The sequence below is a fragment of the Epinephelus fuscoguttatus genome, linkage group LG15, assembly GCF_011397635.1.
Source record: "Epinephelus fuscoguttatus linkage group LG15, E.fuscoguttatus.final_Chr_v1".
Lineage (NCBI taxonomy): Eukaryota > Metazoa > Chordata > Actinopteri > Perciformes > Serranidae > Epinephelus > Epinephelus fuscoguttatus.
The window spans coordinates 34,250,126-34,271,232 of NC_064766.1; the positions used below are offsets into that span (position 1 = coordinate 34,250,126).

Consider the following 21,107-nt stretch of genomic DNA (forward strand, 5'->3'; position numbering starts at 1 on the left):
TAGACGAGCTCCCCGTGCGGCCTCGGGAATCCATCTGGACCCCCTGCTCACCAGAAAGGTCACAGGGCGACTCAACCTTACATCGTCATTACAAAAGAGCCGTCGCTGGTGACTGTGGGCTACAATGTGACTTTACTGCTCTGTCACACAACCTGTCATTTACCCTCACTGTCTACAGTCATCATGGACGAGACATACAGGGTGGAGTATTAGATCGTCCTCCTGAAACTGTCTTGATAGATGCGTAGACTAAAGTGTGTATGAAAAATGTTGTGGCAGCCTGAGCTTTGTCTTTGTCCTTGAAGACAGTGGATGGAATGGAGGGCTGCACCTGGTCGGCTGTTTTCAGCACCTCTGAGAAAAGCAGGACACTCTGCTGCTTTACCGAGGGAGCCTTCTGGTGGCAGAAAGAGGCAGGGCAGTGCAGCTGATCCTAAAATAAAAACCCATGCTGAAACACCTGCATGTTTTTCACTCTCTGCTCTGTAGTTAAAATAGCAGTGTTTAAATAGTTTTCACGTGAGCCTGCGTCACATACGTGTCTCAGAACATCAGGCCGTGTGACTTCATTTATATGTACATCGTGTATGTTGTTTGTGCATGTCTGTCTCAGCAGGCCTGTCTTTCCTGTGTTTACACTTCAGTCTCCACACCATGGGAGCTGGGTGTCAGTTGAGAGCTGAGCGCCTGTAGGTGTGTGAATACGTGCAGGTTCAAACCCCCAAACAAGTGTGTGAACAGACCTCAGAGACAGTCCTAAAAACATCCTCGGTCAGATGAAAATTACAACATGAATAAGGCGTGAGACAATATCAAAATTTCATGTCATGAGTATCCTGCCCAAAATAATTCCCATACTATCCCAATAATTATCAAAATATGCTTAAAACTTTTAAAGGGACACTAAAAAATACCGTAATCAGTTTATCTTACATTACAAATAACAAATGTAGGATAAATAAATATTTTTTATTGCAGCCATACAGTGAAAAACAGTCTTCAAGGTCTACTATGCAGGATTGTCAGAAAGTAAAAGACAACCTGAGATTTACAGATTTGCATTTTTTCATGGCTGTGCCTCTGTGATGCCTGCAGCTTACAGTTTGGTACCTGGTCACTGCCTTTTTTGGGGGTACATGCCCATAAACTTCCCGAGCACAGAAAATAAGACAAAACAGTCAGAGGGCAGAGTCTGTACAGATAAATACACCGCTACACACTACGAGGTCATAAGTGATGATATAGAGTGGTGGGTCTCAACTGGTCCAGACACAAGGTCCAGATTTCTCCTCAGTCATTAGTTAAAGGTCCACACAGTTTAACATATTCAGTGTCATACGTCCGTTTGGCCATGCTGTCCAGCTAGTTTGCTGTCTCTGTCAAGTAGTCACTCACTCTACAGCAGGAAACGGCACTTCAGAATAAAAGCTCTGTGCCCAGAATTCACTGTACTTAAAAAATAAAGTGTGTTTTTCACAACGTGGACACATTCGCGAGTCACCTGCGGTCAATTCAGAATGGACTCACAGCCCGCTTTTACACCGCGACCCACCAGTTGGGAACCACCAATTTAGAGGGATTACTTCTGTATGAGTTTATACATCCTTTAAAGGAAAATCCTGCATAGTATGTCTTTGAAAAGCCAGGCTTTTTGAAATGGCAACATATCTTAAAATATGAAATTGCCAAAGCTTGATAAAGGTCGGTTGAGTCTCTTTTATTGTCAGTTGCCCAGCAGTCTCTTTTAATGACTGCATGGACATGATATTCATGATTATCCAGGTAATGGAAATTCACCATGATCAACTTATTGTGTTTTTGATTGGTAAACTATGTTAAAATTGTATATCATCCCAACTATGTGTACTGCAGTGGTGTTCCAGTTGTGATGTTAGAATGGTATTTTAGTGGGTATTTGTATGATGTGAGGAGAAGCAAAATAACTGTGCATTCAGTTTGATGCAGGGTTTTTATATTTAACTAAAGCGAAACTGAAACTAGGTGTGAAGAACCATTTTAGTTAAAAACTTAGCATATATTGTGTCCTTACAAAGCTAAAATAAAATGAAATTATACCGAGAAGTGTTTTTAGCTTTAATCTTTGTCAATTTGGTCAAATTTATCAACACAACGAGCATGAGGAGGCACTGGTGCATATGTTCACTGAGACCATGATGTCTGCATGACTGTGAGTCAGTTGCCTCCACAAAGTGTTGCGTTTGTGTTGTAACACCTTTTCTGAACTCCTTATATCTTGCCCCTGACATATACCCCCTAACTGTAATTAAAAAAAAGTAATAGTGAAACTGATAAAAACTAAACTATTACAGACTGAACTGAAAGCAAAAATGAAAATTGAAAATGAATAAATCAAAGCTAATAAATAATTCAAACTTAAATACCCCTGGTTTGATATTAAGATGAGGAAAAATCTTCTTGTTGCTGATGTCAGTTTTGAAATCATAAACCTCAATAATCACAAATAAAATGGTTGTGAGTTTTGACCCTTTCACTTTTACTCAACTTTTTGTTGTTTATGAGTCGTCATGTTTTCAGTTCGTGTATCTTCATCTAGCGTTGGAACTATTTGATTTAGCTCCTATTCTCTAATCTCCTCTCCGGATTTATTTCAACCAGGTGTCATTGCATTAATATAGTGTGTCTAACGTGTGTTATTACTTTGTTTTTCTGTTTAGATGGCATCTGACAAGATAATAAAGCCATCAGCCAGAAACAAAACCTAGCAGGAGCATAAGGAGAGCAATGAAAGATGAACTCTGGTGAAAGGCTGTGTTAATTTTTTTTTCTACATGAAATGATAGTCAGAATCGATGAAATGATAGTTTTATGGTCCTGCCTAGCTGCCAGCCTCTGTGAGGCTGCAGCATTTTATGGCACAGACTTGAACTATTAAATCGATGGCCATATTTCAGGGAGTTCGCTCAGTAGGCTGGAGTTAAGACTCTTTCTCAGTCGTAGTATAATTCTTGCTGCTCAGTCATTTTGAACATCCGTGTAAACAGGACTGTTTAGTATCAGAGCCCTCACGTCATCTTCTCCTGTCCTTCGCAGTGCTCAGTATCCGTGGTGCCCAGGAGGAGGAGCCTCCAGATCCTCAGCTGATGCGATTGGACAACATGCTGCTGGCGGAGGGTGTGGCCGGCCCGGAGAAAGGCGGCGGGTCGGCAGCTGCTGCAGCGGCCGCAGCAGCCACTGGAGGGGTCGGCGCAGACAACTCAGCGGAACACTCTGACTACCGGGCCAAGCTGTCTCAGATCAGACAAATTTACCACACAGAGCTGGAGAAATATGAACAGGTGGGGAGGAAGAGAAGTTTCTTGATTTTTGTTTATTTAGCTTCTTGTAGCACATAACTGTCAATGGGATTCCCATGTTCTATGAATGGGGTCCTCAGACTTCATTCAAAACTTAAAGGGACAGTTCACTCCAAAATCAAACTTACATATTTTTCCTCTTACCTATAGAGCTATTTATCAGTCTAGATTGTTTTGGTGTGAGTTGCAGGGTGTTGGAGATATCAGCTGTAGAGATGTCTGCCTTCACTCAAATATAATAGAACTAGATGGCACTCGGCTTGTGGTGCTCATTCATGCATTCATTCATTTTGCGTAACCACTTATCCCATTAGGGGTCGTGGGGCACTGGAGCCTATCCCAGCTGACATTGGGCGAGAGGCAGGGTACACCCTGGACAGGTCACCAGACTATCACAGGGCTGACACATAGAGACAGACAACCATTCACACTCACATTCACACCTACGGGCAATTTAGAGTTACCAATTGACCTGCATGTCTTTGGACTGTGGGAGGAAGCTGGAGCACCTGGAGAAAACCCACGCTGACACAGGGAGAATATACAGACTCTGCACAGACGGGCTCCCCTACTCCAGTTTCGAACCAGGAACCCTCTTGCTGTGAGGCAACAATGCTAACCACCAGTGTGCCGCCAGCTTGTGGTGCTCATAACCCACATAAAATACATCTGAAAAAAACTCAGCAATGTCTCTTTCCAGAAATCATGATCTGGTTACTCAAGATAATCCTCAGACCTTGTTGTGAGCAGTTTAATGTAGGAACTGTTTTCTCTATAGCGAACTACAACCACCAACCGTGTAACTGCGCAGAACCACTGAGCTAGCTAACGTTACAGCTCAGCTAAGGAGGACGCCATTAATGTTTACATGTTGCACACTCATGAGCTTCTTGTCAATGAGTAGATGCACCCTTCCTACCACACGATGATTCAGTTGGTAGGTGTAGTTCGATAGACAGAAGATAGTTCCTGTATAAAACTGCTCACAACAAGGTCTGTGGATTATCTTGAGTAACCAGGTCATGATTTCTGGAAAGAGACATTGCTGTTGAGTTTTTCAAATGTATTTTTTGGCACTCTGAGCGCCACAAGCTGAGTGCCATCTAGTTCCATTATATTGGAGAGAAGGCAGATGTCTCTACAGCTGATATCTCCAGCACTCTGCAACTCACACCAAAACAATCTAGAGTGATAAACAGCTCTACAGGTTTTGATTTTAGGGTGAACTGTCCCTTAAAATCAACCCCCATAATAGGAATGAGTCAGGCACTGTTAGATGTTATGTTCCCCTCACAGTCCAGTGTTTTGTTTCCACCTTTTCAAGCAGTAGTTCCTTTCATTGTTTCATACATAGATACATATCAATGTTTCCAAAATCCTCCCACTACTCAGATGACGACTGTAGGATGTGTTGTAATTTTAAATTTCTCTTTTCTGTTTAAATGTGCAACTACTGAAAAAGTTGGACATCGTGTCGACTGGTGGTGGACAGAGGCAAAACTTAAAAAATACAAAAGTCAGTGATTTTAATCTTTATAAATTATTACATTGTTGACATGCACAAAATATGTGTCTTAATTAAATTGCAAACATGTTTACTGTCTTTTTCAAGGGGACAAAAGATGTAGTGGTGATATATTACACAGAGTCACACCTTTGCCTGACCTCTGAGCTCTCCCTGCTGAGAGGAGCAAGCAGAAAGAAAATGTTCTCTTTTAGAATAACAAAAATAAAATGAATAAATGCGAGAAAATAATGAGGGATGGAGACTCGACCTTCGTTTTTTTAACATGTTCTCCATCACGTTTCTGTGTTTCCTAATAAGGTGAAAAAACATGCAGCTGAGGTGAATTGAAGACTCTAAATTGCTCAGAGTTTTGGCATTGTGTCCGAGTCTTTTTCCTTGTCCATTGTCCAGTGCATGCTGGAAAAAGCTCCATCTGAGAACCTAAATAGGAATCATTTTGTATAAGCGATGGATGAGATATTTCCCTGAGAATTTTTAACTAAGCATAATGCTCCTGAAATCAGCTCTCACAGGCCAACTCATGACAAGCCATGCTTTCAGAGATGTTATCTTCAGCAGGCAAGCAGCCATTATATCAGTCACACACCAGCTCTTTTCCAAAGACTGTAACGTCTTGTCATTCCCTCGGAAGTCAAAGCGTCCTGGGTTTGTCATCTTCTCCCGTGGAAGGCTAGTCATCGCTAACTGTCACAGTCAATACACACCTGAGCATTTCTGTGTCACCACGCTACGTACACCTCGTGCGTGTATGAGTGAGTAGTGTCTGGCGTGTGTGTGCAAGCAGAACGGCTGCTCGGTGCATCACTTTGACTGACGTAACCCTGGTGTTGACAAGCAACAGACACCTTGACTCTGAATGCAGTCATATCCAGTGACTGATTCAGACAGAGAGAACGAGGTAGACTGAAAGATGGAGTAAAAAGAGAGGGAGACAGTTTAAACCTCTTGAACGTTAACGGGACTGAAAGCCTGCTGTCATTTTAGATTTCTCTTCACTTGTCACATTTTCTCTTCCATTGAAGAGAAGTCTTTTTAATATTCAGTGCACCGCAAGTCTCGCTGCCTCCACTGTATGACTCCACCGCTACATTTGTTTGGCATGAAACATCGCACTGTGTCTGCTGCTTTAATTTAGACTATTCTTCTTGCCTCTAACGCGTGGTGCTGTTACACTGTCAGACCTGCGTCTGCGAGGCCGAGGCCTACCAGTGAAGGTGCAGCCTCTCCAGAATCCAATTTCACCCTTTTGTTCTGTGCGGAGCTGTTGAGCCTCTATGATAGTTCTTCTTTTTATGAATCCTGTCTGTCTGTGCATCCAGGCGTGCAATGAGTTCACCACCCATGTGATGAACCTGCTGAGGGAGCAGTCTCGCACACGACCCATCTCGCCCAAAGAGATCGAGCGCATGGTCAGCATCATCCACCGCAAGTTCAGCTCCATCCAGATGCAGCTGAAACAGAGCACCTGCGAGGCCGTCATGATCCTGCGCTCGCGCTTCCTCGACGCCAGGTCTGTGTGTGTCCATGTGGGGCACAGAATCTAACAAAACTGTCCTCTAGTTTTAATACGTTGTGCTCTTAAGTTTTTATTCTAAATGCATTTTAACAGCTTTTAATTAAAAACTAAACTATCCGTGTTTAAATGAAGGTGCAAGTGAGGGATAAATTTTGTTTAACGACCATTTCTTTCTGCTTTCTGTCCAGACGAAAGAGGAGGAACTTCAACAAACAGGCAACAGAGATCCTAAACGAGTACTTTTACTCCCACCTCAGTAACCCCTACCCCAGCGAGGAGGCCAAAGAAGAGCTGGCCAAGAAATGCAGCATCACAGTGTCACAGGTAATCAGAATAAACTAATGCAGAGTTCAAACTACACAACTTTAGCCATGATTTTCCACCTGCTGACAGTTATTGGAGCTCCCTGACAGAAGCCCTAGATTAGAGGTGAATCAGCATTGGCCCGACACTTGCAGATTGGTACATTTAGATATCTAGCATGCTAAATAACTGAACCTGTCTGGTAGTTACAGCCATTGAGAGTGCAAGACAGTAAGAACTTTACTGTATGTGCTGCATTTGCAACAAAGACCAAAATCATGTCTTGCACATGGTATTTTATTTCCTGTGTCAATTCTCGCATGTGTTTTTGTGACAAATGTAATTTGAAGACCAGACGAGCTCATCTAGGATTCCTCCTGCTGAAAGACTTTGCAGTATGTGATCCCCTGTTGCCAGTCAGTCATACGTTCTGAAAACCACAACGACTTAAAGACAGCAAGCTTATAGTGTGTGAACTTAGCTTTATCGATCTACTTAGATTGTGTGATCAATTGTTTGGTCAGAAATAATCAAAGCCTGTGGCACTCTGAGCCCTCAACCATGGCTTTGCAGGATTTGAGAGTTTACTTTAATTGGAGTCAACTAGTAATACACAAGTCAATAAACTGAGCTTTAAAGATGCAATCTTGACCTTATTTTAGGGTACAATGACTTTAGAGATTAAAAACACTGTGGTGATGATCAGTTTGCGCAAAGTATTATTCACACTGGGCAGGTAGGTTGATACTAAATGCACAGACTTGTCCTTCACAAATATCAGTAAATGCAGTGTATTTTATGAATGGAATTTTATGTGAATTACTTTTTCATTTTATCAAACATTGGTTTTCTATGTTTAGTTTGGGTTCATTCCAAGCAGCAGCTGGTGTTTACTGTAAGTTTGTGATAATAGCTTAATGGAAAACAGCCCTGTAAGAATATTAGAGTAATATTTCTCCACAGATCTGATCCAGGACTTTATTATATAAAAAAACTGTGTGTATTTTGGCGTTGTGTTTTCTATTTTGAAGGAGACAGACTTACCAAAACCCAGTAATAATCAGCCATGTGTGTTGCAAGTCCGTGTGAAAACCAATTATGTCATAGCAGCTGTGAAAGCTGGTGCTGAAAGGTCCTGTGGTAACTGGTGCAGGAACTATAATCCAGGCTTAGACATTAAAGCCGGGGTAGTCAGGAACTGGGAAAGGAAAATAAAAACAGCAGAATTTGAAAATACACCCCCCTCCTGCAGCTCCTACCTCTCTGTCCTAAGTCTGAATTATGTTCCTCAAGTATGTCCCTTTTTTTCCATATAGAATTTTAGAGTTTGAAGAGGGTTCAGCAGGACGTTCAGTGTGACACTGATGTTCACGTAATGTAGTTGCCTAAACAAGCGAACTGCATTTGGATCAGAACTGTGCTACAACATTTTTTGCTGACACTAGATATCAAACAAAAGACAGACATTGTATCATATTAAGTTACTTTGAGCTGTAAAATCACCACTTCTAAGCAGAAGGCAGAAGATTACATTATTTCAGAACCTCACCGGGCAAAGCCTCTCTTTGTCCAGACAGCGTGAAAGTGAGGAGTGCTCACTGTACAGCTACATCTGGGGACCGAAATGACACAAGAAGTGACCAAAAAAAAAAAGACTGTTTCAAAGAATCTCAGTCGACTGAGGTGTCTCCAACTGATGATTTGAATCTCAGATTTTCAGGGGGCAGCCCCACTTCATACAGAAACCCAGTGTTTCCCATACACTTGTTTATTTAATCTTAATTTATTCAACAGTTGCCTGCCATGCATTCGCTCATGATAAAAGAATTAGCTAGCTAGCCACCCAGACTTTGAGTCAGCGGCTATAGCAGCTCAAAACTAAAAATTTATTGCATATAAGCCGCCAGGGCCTGTCAACAAAAAGGAAGACAGCTATGGTTACATGCAATAAGACAAAAGGACTGGACAGATGCAATTATCAAAAATGCTGACATGTGCAGCTCACACTTAATATAAGGTTACGGAGAAAGTATTTCCTGTTGTAGGGATGAAAAACGTTATGTGTATTAAGGGTTGTCATGTCCACCTCATCAGAAATTGGGGAGGTAGTGACCTGTGATGTGACCTGACATGGTGCATGGTCCAGAGTGCACTCCAGCACTGGGGATGAGTATTTCCGGATGTACCCTATTCAGAGAGACTTGTCTTCCTCCATCGTCGAAAACAAGTCAACAGAACTTGCTTGCTAGCATTAGCTAATGCCTGTGGAGAACTGTTTTGCCTCCAGCTAGGCTCCGCCCACCAAAAAACAACACACCGTTTACTATAGGAACGTCCTTTTTTTTAAATGACCTGTGATTGGCCAAAGTCTCCCATCACAGGCTAAATGTTCTCCACTTAAATTACGATATGCTCAAAGTTTATTATGGGATTTGTGCCCAGTGATGGCAAAATCAAACTGCCTACCCCAGCTTTAAGTATTCATTTTCAACACTGCAAATAAAATGTTGACGGATTCATTGGTTTGTCCACATGGCTTAAATCTGTTATAACTCAGTGACTGTATCTTTTCATTGCTATTTCGACAGGTATCAAACTGGTTTGGGAACAAGAGAATCCGATACAAGAAAAACATCGGCAAGTTCCAAGAAGAGGCCAACATGTACGCAGCGAGGACCGCAGTCAATGCAACCAGCGTGTCTGCTCACGGCAGCCAGGCAAACTCCCCATCAACTCCCAACTCAGCAGGTGATCTGAGTCACAGACTGACGACAGACCTAAAATAAGCTCTGTAGATAGAATTTTCTTTTTATAGCAGAGCAGTTAAGATGCATAAGATAGAGCGCTATCATGTTCTCATTCTTCTCACCTGAGCCCTGGCTCAAGAATTGAGTCTCTGGTGCTGTTTCATTCAGACTAACAGAAGGCCCCTGTTCTCCTCAACTAACCCAGTAATACAATGCTTGCTCCTCTTGTTCCATTTTTTCTTCTTCTTCTCCGCCTTTGCCGTCTGTCTCTCACTCATTTTCTCTCTCTCCATCTCTGTTATTGACCTCTTGGTCTTGTGGACGTTAATTTTTTCCTGCCTCTTGTCCGGTTGACCCTGTGCATGCCATTAAGCTGTTCAGAGGGCAAGCGGAGTCTTTTGTCATATAGAGACTTCGCAACTGTATTGGATTAGCACCGGGTGTTGAAATCAAGTTACGCGATGGTCTCTTTACATCTGGGGAGCTGGGGTCCATTAAAGGACGAAGACGATTCTTTGGGTCTTCCTGCAGATCAATTATTACTTCCTTAATGAAACACCAGCAGCACGGACGCTTAACAACAATACAATCCATAAGGCTTGTTTTAACTGGACTTAAACAGTTTTATGATGATTATCTGTCTTATGCTTCTTGCTGGTTGATTTGTCCTTGTAAATTATGGCTCAGTGATATCTTTATGTGCACATACTGTCTGCAGCATGCAGGTTTGTAGAGGAAGCCTTTTTCATGATGCCTGCACCCCCCCCCCCCTCCCCCCCAAACTAACCCACTTAATGCACTTTTGCTTATGCATGATCATTTTAACTCCTTATTCTGTTCCTCTCTTCTTCCCTTTTCTTTGTCCTCCTCTCCTGCTCTCTTTCTTCTTCTCTGCCTCTGTATTCTCAGGTTCTGCTGGCTCTTTTAACATGTCAAACTCCGGAGACTTGTTCATGAGTGTGCAGTCCCTCAATGGGGACTCGTACCAAGGGGGGCAGGTTGGGGCCAACATACAATCCCAGGTAGGCGCCTCTCTAAGCGTAGTGACCGAAAGCTGACAAAACTCTTGGCATGTAAACAGTTCAACCACTGTCCAGTGTGAGAGCACAGACACCCACAATGACTTGACCTACACAGCGGAACAAAGGTTACACATAGCCTGAAGCTTTACATTAATGTAGAAGCCATTGTCAACCCACAGTTGAGTAGACGACTGCAGACAGTTTTGGAAATGGTGCAACTCTCATCAGCGCTCCTGACAAGAGTTCACATAGCCACTGGTGCACTGCGGCTCCCTGACCTTGCCCCAGTGGACAGTGATGACCAGCACTGTGTTTCAGAGCGTTACAACTCTCACCATAGATTAAGGAATCACCACTCGTGGTGATATTCTCATTTGGTTTCAGTGCTTTTGGCATCATTTCTCCATCCCTCCATCCCCCCTTTTCTATTCAGATCAGCTCTCCACACGCTTTAGGTCGTTCATGAATATGCAAAAGGGACAACCCTTACAAGAGGTAAAGAGTTCTTCAGGGCTGGCCTTTAATTATTGAAACTCATGTTCCTTTAAAAGGGTTATTTTTCTGAGCATGTCAGAATGGCCTCTCTCTCAGGGCAGTGCAATTAAAAGAAATCAAAAAAGGAGAAAGTACAACTTTGTCTAAATTGACCTCCTGACTGGAGTCGTCTGATTTGTTGTAAGAACCAAATGGCAGGCGTGTTTCATGCTGCTCTGACAAAAGATACAAAGCAGCATCCAGTGAATCTGTGAAGAACTCAGAAATGGCGGTATTCTAAAAAACTTTTGTCACAAAAAAATGTAAGATCTTACCTCGGTTACACCAGATTTTTTTCGTCAGCTACAATTAAAAATTCATCTTGTAGCCTGACGTCAAACACCAATGCTTTGTCCTGCCCCTCGCGTGTGACATGGGCGCCAAATGCAGCTTTTGGCGTCTTCATGGGACGTACCACTTGTCACTGAAAGCAACTGCTGTGGTATAAAGAGCGGGAACATCCGCATAGAGTGGGAGGAAGGGGAGATGGATGAGTCAAATAAAACCGGACATTCATCCAGGAGATCAAAGTTTATGTCCCTTTTGAAAACTGAAAGTCAGTGTTAAGGAACAAGAGTTTAATCCACCCTGAGACTCTAAATCTTCTGTGTGATGGCAAACGCTGATATCCTTCAAGTAAAGTGTGAGAGGAGTCGGAGGTAATATTACCTGAGACAACATTCTTTCAGTTTGTGCAGCTTGAAAACTTGACTCAAGCATTTGAACCAGTCTTCGAGCACATACACAGCAGTTGAGCCTGACTGGCTTTGAGATGAACAGAGAGAGTGTATCATGCACTGTACAACATTCTGTGACTGTATTATAGTTTGTAAAATCAATAACAAGATCTGTTTGTTTGCTCCAAATGACCTCCATCTCCTAAGAAAGTAAATGCGTTGTTGTACCTTGCTACAGATATAATCTACATGTGCATTCCAGGGTAAAGGCAGTGTCCACATAGATGCCCAAATATTTATACGAGGAAACTTTGAACTCAAATTTTACCTTTTTTCTAAACTCTAACCAAGTAGTTTTGTTGCTTAAACCTAACTGTCACTGTTTCACAATGTTAACCCCGTGTTACAGTGTGTTTCTGTCATGCAGATATGCTAAAGGTTACCCGGTACATCACTATGAGATGCCGAGGGACATGACAAAGCTTTGGTATTTGACGAAATATTGAAATGTTGTCATTTGGGTGCATCCACATGTAGCAGAACGAGTTGCAAAGTAATTTTAATGTCCGATTTTGATGTATTAATTTACACCAGCTACAAATGCATTCATAATTAGTTACTTCTTGTTGTCTCTCTTGTGTTTCGTCCTTTTGCGACGTCTGTTATCGAGCTTGTAATAGCAGCCAAATCATTCTGATTCGCTGTTTGTAACCTTTTCCTGTTTATGGTACCCTTTTACTATCAGACTGACCTTTCCTTGTGCATGGCTGTCTCTGTTATCCAGAGCTTTTGTCTGACCAGGCCTTTTGTCTGTGTGTCCCCGCTGTTCCAGGTGGATACCCTTCGCCATGTTATCAGCCAGACCGGCGGATACAGTGACAGCCTCGCAGCCAGCCAGATGTACAGTCCACAGGGCATCAACGTAAGACCTGTAAACAATCTCCTTCTGTCCTTCCCAACGTTTTCTCTGCTGTCTTACTTTGCAATGATTCCCCAGTTGCAGGATGTGTGTAATATTGTGTAATTCTGTGTGTGCGCTGGGATGCCACTTAGCAGAGCTTGCCGGGGTTGGGCTGTTGTCCAGCCAGTTGCCCCCTTGCTCCAGTCGTGCCCTAGGTGGCAGGCAATGAGGCAGCTACCAGGCTGAGTAGCTGGACACGCTCCTGGTCTGTCGGAGGATATTAGCGTTAGCGAGACACCTGCAGTCGACAGGAACAAGGACACAGGTGTCATCCTCCCCTCCCAATGCTGCTCTCACAATGGCACCATAGGACAAGTCATACCTCCCAAGACTGGCCTCACCAAAAAAAAACAAAACAAAAAAAACAAAAAAAAAGTTTCCCAGTTGCTAATTCTTAAAATAACTCTTTAACTAGCCTGTCAACGGCTGGGCCCGTTTTCTAGGTCTCCTTGTAGGGCTGGGCGGGGCGGGACAGGCAACACTGGAGGCAGTGTGTTAGCATGTAGATCCATAGCGACAGGCTGCGCCGGGCTGAACAGAATCAATACGACAGTCACAGGGACAGACAGAGCGGAGCTTTGGGCTAACAGTCCAAGCACATTGGCCAGATCATTCATCCACAGGAACAGCGGCACTGACAGCCAAGCCTGCAACACCCCTCCTGCTAAAATAAGAACATGGATGCATCAAGCCAGTTACAACATACAACAGGGTTGACTGGAAATAGGTGTTCAGTGAACTGTTACTGGTGATCAAAGCAGACAAAACCTTTTTTATGAAAAGTGCAAAACCAAAATCAACCTCCAAACAAGTAATTTGGGCTCGATTATAAACAAACTTTGTTAAATTATCAACATTATGGATCACCAGTATGTGCCTAACATCATGTGTTACTGTTACACTGAAGTTACAGAGCTAAGCATCTAATTTTCTAGTACATAAACACCCCACAAGGTCATTTGATAAAACTTAGCACTGCTCTGAAGGTATTTCCACAATCCAAGACTCTTTAAACCAGTTGGATGAGAAAATATCTTGTTTGCCCCATCATACAAAAGATCATTTTACTTTGTCCTGATCTGAACATAGATGATAGCCAGAAATTACATATCTTCTTGCTCAATTTGTACAATGGAATATTTTTGTTTTTAATTAAAATGTTTATTATCAGTTATATTGCGATATATATATTTTTTCCAGTATTGTAATTTTTCATAGTAAAATAATGCATTCACATATTTTTTTTATAATTATTTTTTATTATTATTATTTATTTATTTATTCACATTTTTACTTATTATTATTTTATTGATTTATTTATTTTTATGTATTATTTATTTTATTTAGTTAGTTTTCCTTGTAGAACAGTGATATGTTTTTCGTGAAAGGACTCTTTTAGGTTTCTGGAAATACCCTCAGAACAGCCGTTTGTGCTGTATCAGGCTGTTCACATGCACTATTCATAGTATACGTACGAAAAGTAATGTATCAGAATTCATATATAACCCACGTAATCATGAGCCAGTAATTCATACACAAGCATAACCCATGTAATCATGAAGGCTGTCATTCTTTTTTTAATTTTATTTTTTTTGTCCCTGTCCACGTGTGAGTTTGGCAGCCCTAAAATTAAATTGGGATTCATCACAGTCACTCCAATTTTTAAGAATGGGGAATTACAAGAAGTAAGAATAAGAGTATGAAATAGAAGTATATAATATAAAGCAATAAAATCATATTACATAAAATAGAAATGAAAATGTACATTAACACAAAATAAAAATATAATGTGCACTATGCTACAGTGTTTAACACCAGTAGTTATGATATAAAGTTTTTTTAAAATAATATATATATTGTCACTGTGCTGAGGCTGTAAGTGTGAAATTTAACTACCATATATCGATATAATAAATATATCGATAGAATAAACAAGAATAGAATAAAAGTAAACATAAGGAATGTGTACAGTTATGTGCATAATTAAGTTGTAAGAAACAGGTAACAATAATCATAATATAAAGCTTATCAATCACGTGATGAGCGCTGAAGGAAGTTATGTAAAAACCGAAAGTCTGCATGAAGTGGCAGGACACAGGACACGGGACTTTCCACCAGGAGACCGGGGTTTGTGTCCTGTGTGAAAAGTTATTTTAGGATTCGTTGCACATTACATTAGGTATCTAACTTTATGTTCTGTTTTTCAAAATCTAGCCTACATAACCTTACTTTCATAAACTTAACTTACATAACTATGTCATGCGACAACACCTAACTGTGCTTCTTTTCTGAATCTAACCGACCCAATAGGGGCACTGATTGATTAGATATCATCCAAAACATTGTATGAGGGTACGCTGGTTGTTTGACAGCCTTCTGGGTTCTTTAAAGATTGCTGGGTGTTTACTTTTTCAGAGAAACAGATGTTTAATGTTGTGACAGGTAAAACTGAGACTAATCCAATTATTTTTCAATAATAAATTGTGAAATTTTTTAAATTAAACTGAGGATAGCTACAAAAACCAGTAAGATATTACCAGAAATTTTACGAACCAATGAGTCCAGGTCTCTAAGTAATTATACTATAATAATCAGGCTAAAAAAATTGAAATTAAAACGTCATGTGGTGATGTATTTAAAAAAAAATCATTTGGATTTATAGTTTTAAAACTATTTGTGACAGTTTATTGTTAAATAGATTTACATTTTTGAAGACTCACAAAAGAAGAGAACATTTATAGTGCATATTAAAGATGATGTCTCCTATAGTTCTTTTATAATAAATGCACTGTAAATAAACATTTCAGTGAATGATGTGTTGGCGCTTGTATTTATTTAGCCAGGATAATATGTTTTTCTCTCTAAGATCTACTGACTGAACTCTCGTGGTTCACCTCTCCTTCTTTATCCTTGAACAGCAATTACACCCCTCAAATTGCTGGTGGGTGTTGCCTCTCTCGGAGACTGGAAATGTTTTTTTTTCCCCATTCTTTCTTTTTTTTCCCTCTCTTGCTTCTGAATAAGATGACAGACAGTCTTTACGCGAAATAACAGGGTTTGGAAATAAGAGGCTGCCAAAGCACGTCCCCAGCTCTCACTAATAGCGTAGAAATTGCAATTAATGTCCTTAATGGTCTTTAGTCAACCTTTTATCATGATTTGAGAAGGCCTCCATTTTAAAGAGCTATTTTTTATTGTGATAATTTATTCTTTTATCAACCTTCTCAGGGGTATATTCTGAGATATATGAAAGGTCTGCGTTTTCTGTGTTTCATCTCCTCTGTTTATCTCACATTATGTCAGCCGTTCGCAGGGAAAATGAGGGAAGTGGCACGATAAAATTTTTAATGAAGAGTCTCTTAAAAACAGTGTTTGTCAGTTTTTTGTGCCAACTGTAAAGTAGAAGCTGGACAGAGGACGTGTTTTCATAAACTTCAGTTGGTCCAGACTTGAGCTGCTCGTATCATTAACAGAACTTCCTCCATAAATCATATCGCTCCTGTTCCTCAGAAACTTCACTGGCTCCTAGTTAAATATATATTTCTGATGTATAGAAGTCATACGGGTCCGTATTTAACAACAGCAAAGCTATATAAAAACATCTGCTCACAAACTCTCACCCAAAGTCATGCAGTGTAATCCAAGTCTCATTTATCCAGTCTTGCTCAGTACTTCCCAGACACATGCATTTCCACTCAAACCTTACTAGTTCAAACACCGTTGGACAGAGCCAGCTAGACTTAACATCTGGCTACTGCTTTATATTTATTTTACACAGTGCTGTCAATCATCCAGAAAGTGTATTTCCGAAAATTAAACCGTTACGTTAATGGAAGGATAAGGCTGGTTGTATTTTATGAATATATGTAGTGCATTCAAAACACCAACAGCACTGTATCGTCCTAAAACAGCTGGACGCTGTAGTTTTTAACAGACAGTACCCAAACAGAAATAAATGTCGAAATTGTTGGGGACTATTTTCAGTGGCGGATTGATACACATTTGTGGCCAAAGTGCATTTAGGGCATGCTGAACCACTTTTGCCAGTTAAACGGTGCATAATATGAGCCCAAAGTAAGGTGCAAGGGGCAAAGGGGTTATATTTATGCTCTTAATTTGTCTTAGGTGTGTTTTGGGCGTAACCTGAATTCAGCCAATCACAGCATCATCTCCCATTCCCTGCTATTTACATGGCAGGTTTTGCATAATGGAGAAGTAAGCATTTTTCACTTGAGAGTGATGCAGTAAGAGCAGTAATGTCACTGCAGAAAATATCGTGGGACATTTAACCAGCAAGCTAAGAAAGTGAGCATAGCGTTAGTTCAGGCAGGACAAGATGTCAAGCTCAGTTCACATCCCAGCTACATCAGCTGATCTCAAACAGTCCAATCAATTGATGGAGCAGCTGATTGATGAAGGGAGTCAGCTGATAGATCACATGATTCCTTTCTACGCAACCAATTGGCGAATCTCATTCAGGGCGCCCTATTTAAACTGCTCTGGCCTGCCTACTGTTGCTGCTTCCTCTGCAAGCCGCTTTGCAACCTGCCTCCACCCCAGCTCCTCCTTTTCATGCTGTGTCTGAATTATCAATGTCATTTCTGTTTGTCATTGATGCTGCTCTGTTCTGTTCCCGGGGAGTCTTTGCTGCTGCTCTCCCTGCCTTAGGCTTTCCATGTAGGCGCATGGAAGGGCAGGGAGGTGTGCTCCCTCAGCCTCAGGGTTTCTGCGTAGGCCTGAAGGGCAGAGGGGCCCCAGAACAGAGCCATACAACCAAATATAATATTGCAAAGTGAAATAAAGTTTTCTTTGACTAAAGTGGTCCTGACTGAATTGCAGTTATAAACTTGACAGAGGAAACAGAGCTAAACTTTTAGCTCCTGAAATAATGAAGTTAGACTGCGTAAATGTGCGTTGCAGCTGTGGTCTCTGCTATGTTCACATTTTAGAAAACGTCATTAATATTTTCCTCATTAATGATGTGTTATTTCAGTCACCCTCAGTCCATCCAGGTGTGCCTGTGTTTGTAAGTAGCAGAGTGTACGCACGTTGTGAACCTATCCGTGTAGACGCATCGAACTATCTAAATAATGCCCCCTTGAAATAGCAGGGTTTGTTTAGGTTGTTGATCAATCGCTTTCTGATCCCTCAAAATAGCAGTACACCAACAATGGCCCTGATCACACCTCATTTTCAGACCTACACACCCATGAGCACTTGCTACTCACCCAATGTTGGCACTGGCTGTAAAAACGGCAACAGCATTGGTCTGAAACTAGTAGTGACAGTTGTGCTCGGCTGTGCGCAGCTTTGCGCCGTGTGTCAGATCAAGCTCTTGGTGCTCTAGTGTATATTTACAGCAGAAGGACAGTGACCAAAATAAACAGCAGTCCCCATGTTCATGGTAATAAAGAGCCGTGGCATCCAGCCCAACATTGTGACTCACTGATGTGTTTTTAATAGTTTCTGGACAACAATGGAGCTCTACGGCACAGAGGAATAAGATATATCATGGCTTTGTCCACACACAGGCAATACTCTGGATCAATTCATTGTTTGGTTTGGTCTCTTACGGGATTTGCTGCCAGCAGGAAAAATACAGAATAGTGCAAACCTTACCCAAAAGACACCTCTATGCTATTATTGTATTGTACAATATAATGTGTGACCATGAAGCTAACTGTTTCCTGTTTTATCTGCGCAGACAAATGGTGGCTGGCAAGATGCTCCGACTCCTTCGTCAGTGACATCGCCCACAGAAGGACCCGGAAGCGTTCATTCGGATACTTCCAACTGAATACATCCATCTCTACACCTCATCTACAAAAAACATGGACTGACCTTGATATTCACAGTATTAAACAAAAAGGAATTCACTGCCCACAGTTTGGAGAGGTGCTGTGAAATCCTAACCAGAAAAAAAATAAGTAATATTTCCTCTGCTTATAACGTTGGACATTTGGGATACAAACAAAGTTTCACAATAAAAGTCAAAACAATACCGCAATCAACGGAGACGTTTGTACAGATTTCACATTATATTCAGAGGGCTGGGGTTACTTATTCACTCGTAATGTTTTCACTCATAATGATGAAATGATATGATAAAGTAAATAAATCAAATCATTGGTTTTAACTGAAAATACTTCATTCTACCTCTCAGCCACTAAAAAAAGTAGAAAAATATGTCAGTGACCATTATTTGTTTTGTAAAAATGAAACTTTTGTCTTTGCAAGCAAGAGGCACATCTTCTTACTTACATTTTGTTGTCTCTCACCTATTCTATGGTACGCCATTTAGACTTAAATATTGCTCAGTTGTTTACAATGTGTGCTTGATAAAAAAAAAGTATGTTCATCTTCCCCCCCCTCTGTCTCCGACGAGTCAAAACAGAGTTCTGTCAGGAGATTTTACCTCTAAGGTAACCCTGTGAAGTATGTTATCTGTAAAACAATAAATAAATACTTGTCATCAAATCGGACAAGCTTGACATCATTCATTAAGATGGAGGACATATCAACTTAAAAACAAATTATTTCTCACTCTGTTGGTTTTGGTTCTGCAGCATATTGGTAGAGTGACAGGCACAGGATGCAGGATTCACTGACGCAAAGAGAAAAACAGGAATTTTGTCTTCTTCTCTTGATCTGTGCTGGACTAGGAGAAAACGTGTTTTTTTTAATTTACTTGAATCCTTCATGATATTTCTTATAAAAGTTTCTGACGATGCCAAAATGCTGATGTAACCAAAACAAAACTGTCAAGAAAAGTGTGTCATCATGGAGTCAGTTATGATATTTTATCAGATATATACAGCATTATGTCTTTACTTCTCATTTAAATCACCATCTCCTGTCATTTAGCTCTGGTGCTACAATCAAGTGAATAACACTGAAACACAAGAAGAAATACTGCTTTCTACGGAGGACAAAGTTTGTCAAGAACGTCTGTAACTGAGTTTGTTTTTCAGTACATGAACCACAATCCACTTAAACAGGGAAGTCATTATGTTAATAGAGTTTTACGGTGGATCTTTGCTCCTGAATCTACAGCACAGGTCCACAAATGCTTCAGCACGGAGCCGCTGATCATTGCCATGAAAGAAGCATCTGGACGTACCTGAACTGCTGCTCAGCTCTAACGAGGACATTTTGATGTGAAGATAATGTTGCGATCCTCATTTTAATGAATGGTGTCCTCTTCTAGGCATTTATTTGCATATAAAGCATTCAAGTCGATATATTACTCTGCTTTAGTAACCCTAGAATTGACACCAAAACAAATGTAGACATTTGAATTCATGCTACTATCAAACTGATTTTTTTTGTCAGTATCAAACATTTATGAGCATTGTAAATGTTAAACATTAAGCACTAAAGAAGGGACGAAGTCATTATGTCAAATAATGTGTTTTCTGAGCAGTCTAACTTTGTTTATAGACACTTTTTATGTTGTGTGGCCTATTTGTTATTTTGTTTTTTTGTTTTTTTATGGTATGCTTAATGTCAGCTATTATGTTTTTTTGCTTTCTTACTCTCGTGAATTAGCTCATGAACTTTCAACATGTGTTTATGTGCACCATTGTGCTTGACTTGCTTTGTTGGAAAGGGTTTTCAACACATTAAAAATGATATGTAATACAGCCAGATTATATATCAGCATTTTTTTTATTGTGGCGTTTACAAGAGATCAAAGTCTCTTCATGTTGATCAGCATCACACGGAGGCATCAGACGATAATCATAGTCATTGTTGTGATGACTGAAAGTCAACCAAGGTTAGTGAATGCCAGAAGACATCAAGCCTTTTATGGTGCTGCGTGTTTGCTGCCTTCCATTATGGCCCCTGTCCAACATGTTAGTGTACTGAGACACACATATAGAGTATACTGAATAGTTTAGCAGTGGTGAGACATCAGAAAGAAAGAAAGAAGTGTCTTCGTAGTGTTTTTAGCTTTCAGGAGCAAACCTGTTTAAAACCTTTGTTTTCTACATTCTGAATATCTTTATAAAGCAATACGTGCAGCAACATGTGACCACAGTGATGCAATATATCATCTTTCATTCATTTTAATTAAAGGAGAAGGCTGGTTGTGTTCTATATTTATGGTGTTGTCAACAAATCCCACAAAAACACCCAAATGAAAAGTGTGTTAGTCTGTCTCTATAAAAACATGGATGGATTACTGAGCAGGCTGACCAGACGCAGGCCTCTGGCCCAAAAATATCAGGGGCCCCCCAGGGCCTTCACCTGCAAAATGTCACTCAAATTAAAGCATACTGACCAGAAAGAGACTCAAAACGACCACAGAGACACAAAAAGACTACAAAGAGAGTAAGAGGAACTACAAAGAGACACAAAAAAGACACAAAAACACACAAAAAAGAGGCAAAACCACTACAAAGTCTTTCTCTTTTGTGGGAATGGTGGCCCAGGGGCCCATCGTCTCATAATTCATCCATGCTCAATTTCATAGTTGCATTT

The 21,107-nt window shown here is 40.7% G+C and overlaps 1 protein-coding gene across 2 annotated transcripts in view; it reads left to right on the plus strand.

Moving 5' to 3' along the window:
* Positions 1-20,282, plus strand: part of pbx1a (pre-B-cell leukemia homeobox 1a) — a 109,319-nt gene extending 89,037 nt beyond the window's left edge. The window contains exons 5-11 of one of the 2 annotated variants that reach the window (XM_049598338.1): positions 3,073-3,317; positions 6,183-6,373; positions 6,568-6,703; positions 9,271-9,430; positions 10,339-10,451; positions 12,495-12,584; positions 18,328-20,282. In XM_049598338.1, coding sequence (XP_049454295.1) covers positions 3,073-3,317; positions 6,183-6,373; positions 6,568-6,703; positions 9,271-9,430; positions 10,339-10,451; positions 12,495-12,584; positions 18,328-18,420 — 1,028 coding nt within the window. In that variant the 3' untranslated portion in view covers positions 18,421-20,282. The remainder of the gene's footprint in view (positions 1-3,072; positions 3,318-6,182; positions 6,374-6,567; positions 6,704-9,270; positions 9,431-10,338; positions 10,452-12,494; positions 12,585-18,327) is intronic. The other variant, XM_049598339.1, reaches the window with a different exon arrangement.
* Positions 20,283-21,107: the final 825 nt, after the last annotated feature.